Genomic DNA, 6,191 nt, shown 5'->3' with positions numbered 1-6,191 from the left:
CGGTTTTCATAAGGAGTTGGCTTATGAAGAGGGATTTCTCTATCGCTGCTTACATGTGTCTAATCTAGTTTGTTCTTCCTTGGTTTGAAGGGCTTGGTTGGAGCTTCACAGAGATTTTATCATCTGTCGCATGCTCTGGTTATGGAGATTTGGATGGGTGAGCTTTTGCTGATTTTTATTATTGATTAGTAAGTCTTGGTAGACTCTAAACATGGCTCCACTTCTATTTGATCATGCCACGTCTCACTCGTTAGTCATGTTCCTTTACCGTTGCAGGATCTCTTTATCATATCTTAGTCTCTGAGTGCCTCTTTTCTCCAATCTACTTATTGCTTGGTTTTGTCTCTCATCTGTTTCTTGTTTGGATGTTTGTCTTGTGGAATTGTTTTATTCTATGTGTCCCTCAAATCTTGATATAGAAACCGGTAACGGTGCTTGATCGGAGGAGAAGGTGGTTCTGTTATTTTTGTCTTAACTTAGTCTTGGCTTAGGCTATATTTGGGATTGGGCTCTCATGGCCTTTTATTAAGCTGGTGGGATTTTATAAGATTATGAGTTTATGGCTTAAAACATTATTTTTACAAAGTTAATATAAAGAAAAATGGTATTTGCACTACTAAAAAAAAGTAGTTAATTGAAAAATTCAAATATTTTTAAGGTAAAAATCTTTTTCTTTTCCAAAAATATATCATTTTTGAATTTTATCAGTTTTATTAATATTATTATTCATATATTTATTCATATTATTTTATTTTTTAAATTATATTTAAATAGTAAAAAAACTTTTAAGAAAATACTTTTAATAAATAATATTTTTAAATTTTTTACATATAAATTATTTTTTACAAATAAATGGAATACTAATATTTGCCTCATATAGTGGCTTCGGCCTTTTGGATCAGCCGCTAATTCAAAGGAAATAGGCCTATAACTCTGTTCAAAACTGGGTCATGAACTCACAAATGAAGCCCAATTTCCTCATATGCCTTGAAAGAGTTTTTTTTTTTTTTTTTAAAGTTTTGGACAATTCTTTTCTTTCTTGATTTGATTGAACAGTTTCTTTCCCAGGATTCCCAATAATTATCTAAAATTTTTATTAAAAAAAAGAAAAAAATTCCAAATGTTCCCTTCTCATCAAATATGAAAAACATTTAACAACTCATCAAAGCTCTTCACCGCTGTCTCCATTCCGACTCCTCACCCCATAGAATCGGACACGTTCTTTCCAAAATTCCTTTCATGCCCAAAACACCCACCAACTTTTCCCCCAAATAACCCACAAGAATGAAGAAACTTCCAATTTCTAAGGCTAATTTGGTCAATACACAAATAAATAATAATAAAATAAACATTTTCCCCGCGGGGTCGCAAACTCCCGCTAGATAGATGGAATCTGCAAGGTAGCGTAGGGTACCCAAAGGTCACTGTATATAAATTTCTTTCTTTATTTCCTCTCTTGCAAGAATCATATATTTGAAACGGAGAAGAAAGATCAGAAAGAGTTTGTAAGAAATGGGAGATTGCAGGCCATTAGGATTCTTGCTAGGCCTGCCATTTGCTTTGGTTGCTCTGATTCTATCTCTTGTTGGTGCTGTCATCTGGATCATTGGGTATGTTCCCGTTTACATTCTATTTCAACTCTGTTTTTTTCATCTTCTCACTACCATTTCATAGTTTAAAAGCAAAACCCAGATCATAATTTTGCAGATTTTTCGATTATTTTACTGATTTCTCCCAACATTCTTTTTTCTGATTGGCTTACTGATCTCTTCCATTTGTTTGAGAATTTTTCTTTGTTCTCCAATGGCAGGACTGTCTTGAGTTGCTTGTGCCCATGTTGTGTATGTTGTGCTGGTCTGGCAAATTTTGCAGTGGATATTATAAAACTTCCCTTCAAAATAATCAAGTGGTTCACTGATCAGATTCCTTGTTAATGTGTTGATTTATTATTTGATTTTTTTTTTCTGATATTCTAAAATTCCATGGCTTTACCCATTTCTGCGTTTTGTTTGTCTCTTTCTTTCTTTCTTTCTTTCTTTCTTTCTTTTCCGTTTTGTGCCTATTTCTCCTAGTTGTATTGATTGATCTAATCTGTAATTTTTTAAATTCTTGTATATATATTGATTTTCAAAATGATTGATATAAAATATTTACAAAGTCATTTAAGTGCTTATTAAAAAAATTGATCATTTAAAATTTTAAATTTTTAAAAATAATCATTTAAATCCTTAAAATAATAAATTAAGTGAAAAATATTAACGCTGTTAAATCTCATTTTAAAAAACATTTAAGCATTTGAAGAATAGCATAATAATAACTGAAGCCTCCATTAAATAAATAATTTTAATTTTAATAATTAAGTTTATAAATAAATTATGAATAAATAAAATTGCTTTATAAATTTGTAAAATAAGTAAAATTTAATTAATATTTATATAAATTTAAATTTAATATCTAAAAATCATTTACTTAAAAAATTAAAATTTATCAAGATTTTTCTTTCATTTGCTCAACAACAAAACATCAAATCTTAACCTCAGAATTTATTTTAAATAATTTTTAAAATATTACTAAAATTGTACAATATTATTAAAATTCTTGATAATACTCTATATATAAGTTAAATGATAGAAATTATAAAAAACATAATGAAAATTTAAATTTAGAAAAATAAAATAAAAAAAGATGTACAAATATTTTTTGTGATTTTTTTTAAAAGAAAAAGTTGCTATCGAAAATAAGTGACATTTTCTATAAAAAAAAATCTATTAGGAAAATTTTATTATCTTAATAATATATATTATTATTAAATAATATTTTTTAATGTCTATTTTTTTATTTGTTGCGATTATGTTTTTTATTTATTTATTTTAAATTTTTATTTATTTTTTATATATACATAAAAATATGATATAAGTTATGATAGGATGCAAATCATTAATATTTCTTGTAAATAGCTAATATTTTTGAAATGAATTCTATAGATACTTCAAATAAAGTATAGTCTAGTTTATTATTGATGTGAATGACTTTAAAGATTATATTATTTAATTTTAATAATTTTTATTTTTATTTAAAAGAATAAATAAATCTTACATATGTTTAATTATTAAATTTATCGATAAATATTCTAAATAAATTGTAAAGAAGACGATGCATTTTTAAATAATACTATCAAGATTTAACAGTAGGTCTAGAATTAAGTCAAAATCTTTTATAATAGACTATTATCTGAATTATTTAAACGAGAGTCTACACTAATTTCGTAGAGCGTCTATTTTAGTGATTCAAATTTATATTAAACATAGATTTTTTTTTAGATAATTTTAAAATCAACGATGTATTGATTAATTGTTTCATAAATTTAAATATTATATTATTTTATTTTATAAATTATAATTATTTATTTTATTTTTAATATCATATGTTCATATTATAGTCTATGATATTAATATTAATCATAAATGTATAAACTCATAAATTATGAGTAATTTAATATATAAATTGTAATGTAATTAAGTATGATTAATTTTTATAATATATTAAAATTTTAATTGATAATTAGAAACACAGTGAACTTACAATTTAAAAAAAATAACCATAGTGAACTTTCAACTTTAACTGTATTTCCAAAACTTTTATAATTAATCTAAATAAGAGATGCTAAATGAGGATAAATAACGGTGCATTTGATAATACTGTTGGACTTCTATTTTTTATTTTTTGAAAATTCAAAACAGTTTTTTTATTTTTGTTATTTACTTTTTGAAAATGGTTTTTAAAAAATTATTTGCATAAAATAAGTTTATATTTTCTTACATAAAAGTAATAAAATATTTTTTTTAAATATAATATAAATAATTGCACATAAAAATAATATTAAATTATTTTTTTATAAACTATATGATATTATAATTAAAAATTATTATTTGGACTTATAATATGATAAAACTCATTAATTAGTCTATCGATTATGAAAATATATTGAAATATTATTGAGATTTTAAAAAGTTTACTGGTTAGGCCTTCCATTAATTTTAGTCTTTAAGTGTTAAAAATAAAAAATTATTATTTAGTCCCTATATTATATGAAAGCTTATTAATTAGTTATTTAATTTTAAAAAATACAATTAAGATGTCCTTGAAGTTTTAAAAATATATTAATTAATTCTTCCATTAATTTTAGCTATTAAATTTTGCAAAAGAAAAAATTTTTAACTGGAAATAATTAGTAAACAGTTTTACAAAATCGAGGGATTAACTAATGAACTTTCTCTTACTATAGGGACTAAATAATAAAATACTTAATAGTTAAAATAATAGATGGACTAATTAGTATATATTTTAATATCTTAGAGACATTTTAATATATTTTTAAAAATTGAAGGATCAACTAATAAGTTTTGCTATGATTAAATAATGAATTTTTATTATACAAAGTTTAAAATGCTTTAACACGGAGAGAATAATTAATAAATATTTTTATAAAATTAAAACATCAATTAATTGGATTTTTTTATACTATAAGAACTAAATAAGAAAATATTTTAAAACTAAAACTAATAGACTAATTAATAGATTTATTAAAATCTCAAACCTTTTTAATATTTTTTTTAAAATCAATGAACTAATTAATAAATTTTTTCATAGTAGTAAATTTTTTTTATAATAATAAAATAAAAATATATTTTATAAATTAATTAAATGAATTTATATTAAAAAATAGTAATTTTTTTATAATAATAAAATAAAAATATATTTTATAAATTAATTGAATGAATTTATATTAAAAAAATGAATTTATTGATAAAGATAAGACTTTGAAATTGTTAATAATAATATGATTAAAATCGTAAAGAAATATAATAGTTGGATAGAATCTGTAACAAAAAAAATCATTATTTGTGATTTTCTGTTTTTGATTTCGAAAACACTTTTTAATAAGTAATAAAAAGAAAAATGAAATAGTAACGATTGAATAAATTTTTTTTATTAAATAAAAAATGAAAAATAGAAAAATACCATAAAAACGAATGCACTTTAAAAAATTTAAAATATAAAAATTCAGTATGTAATTAAAAACATGAGAGGCTTTTGATACTTTTAATCTAGATTTAGAAATATTAGAATTGAGCAACATGACCTAGAACAACTATTATTGTGAGGTATATGATGTTTAGAAGAAAAGAATTAAACTGCTCACATTATATTATTATTATGGGTAAACTGTAATTTAGTCCATCTGCTTTAGTAAAATATAATCTTTCGTTCATTTATTTTAAAAAATCGTCAATTTAATTATTTACATTTAAAAAAACTGCAAAATAGTCTCTACCGTCAAATTTTCAGTTAACCTTCCATTTATTTTAATAAAAATGACTAAACTACCCTTTAAGTAAAAAAACTCAACCAAACAGTATTCACTCCATCCCAATACAGAAGAAGAATAAGGAGGAGGAGGAGGAGGAGGAGGAGGAGGAGGAGAAAGGATCGGGAAAAGAAGGAGGAGGAGGAGGAGAAGAAGAAGAAGAAGAAGAAGGAGGACGAGGAGGAGGATGAGGAGAAAAGGAAGAAGAGGATCGGGAGGAGGAGGAGGAGGAGGAGAAGGAGGAGAAAGGATCGGGAAAAGAAGGAGGAGGAGAAGAAGAAAAAGAAGAAGAAGAAGAAGAAGAAGGAGGAGGAAGATGAGGAGAAAAGGAAGAAGAGGATCGGGAAAAGAAGGAGAAGGATGAGGAAAAAAGGGTAGTTAGTCATTTTTATTAAAATAAATGAAAGGTTAACTGAAAATTTGACGGTAGGAACTAGTTTGCAGTTTTTTTAAATGTGAAGGATTAAATTGACAATTTTTTAAAACAGAGGGACGAAAGATTGTATTTCACTAAACCAGAGGGACTAAATTGCAGTTTACCATATTATTAATATGAATGATGTATTATGCTTGGGTTCAAAAAATATGATTTAACTACAGATATATATATAGTCTGCACTAAAAGAGAGATGTTAAAGGATTTCGCTTGCCGATTTTATAGTTCTCACTATAATATTAGACACTTACAAGAAGTATTAGACACTTATAAGAAATATTTTGATTATGATATGAGAAAACGTGTTAAGTTTATGAGTAATACCTAAGGGATGCTAGTAATTGAAAAATAATAAGTTAAAATTGTCATATGCTCTTTGTCTAAACA

At 24.2% G+C, this 6,191-nt stretch overlaps 1 protein-coding gene across 1 annotated transcript; it reads left to right on the top strand.

Moving 5' to 3' along the window:
• The first annotated feature begins 1,360 nt into the window (after window positions 1-1,360).
• LOC122721397 (signaling peptide TAXIMIN 2) lies at window positions 1,361-2,100 on the top strand. Its single transcript, XM_043949103.1, has 2 exons — window positions 1,361-1,610; window positions 1,811-2,100. Exons 1-2 carry the CDS (start codon window positions 1,513-1,515, stop codon window positions 1,932-1,934), a joined length of 222 nt encoding a protein of 73 aa, XP_043805038.1. The 5' UTR covers window positions 1,361-1,512; the 3' UTR covers window positions 1,935-2,100.
• The last annotated feature ends 4,091 nt before the right edge of the window (window positions 2,101-6,191 follow it).

Source organism: Manihot esculenta, chromosome 12 (assembly GCF_001659605.2).
Source record: "Manihot esculenta cultivar AM560-2 chromosome 12, M.esculenta_v8, whole genome shotgun sequence".
Lineage (NCBI taxonomy): Eukaryota > Viridiplantae > Streptophyta > Magnoliopsida > Malpighiales > Euphorbiaceae > Manihot > Manihot esculenta.
The sequence above is the reverse complement of the archived record's forward strand: the minus strand, read 5'-3'. Positions and strand labels throughout refer to the sequence as shown.

Coding starts and splice junctions, on each gene's coding strand:
- LOC122721397 (XM_043949103.1), top strand. CDS start 1,513: ATGGGAGATTGCAGGCCATTAGGATTCTTGCTAGGCCTGCCATTTGCT. Junction 1,611..1,810: donor GCTGTCATCTGGATCATTGG/GTATGTTCCCGT, acceptor CTCCAATGGCAG/GACTGTCTTGAGTTGCTTGT.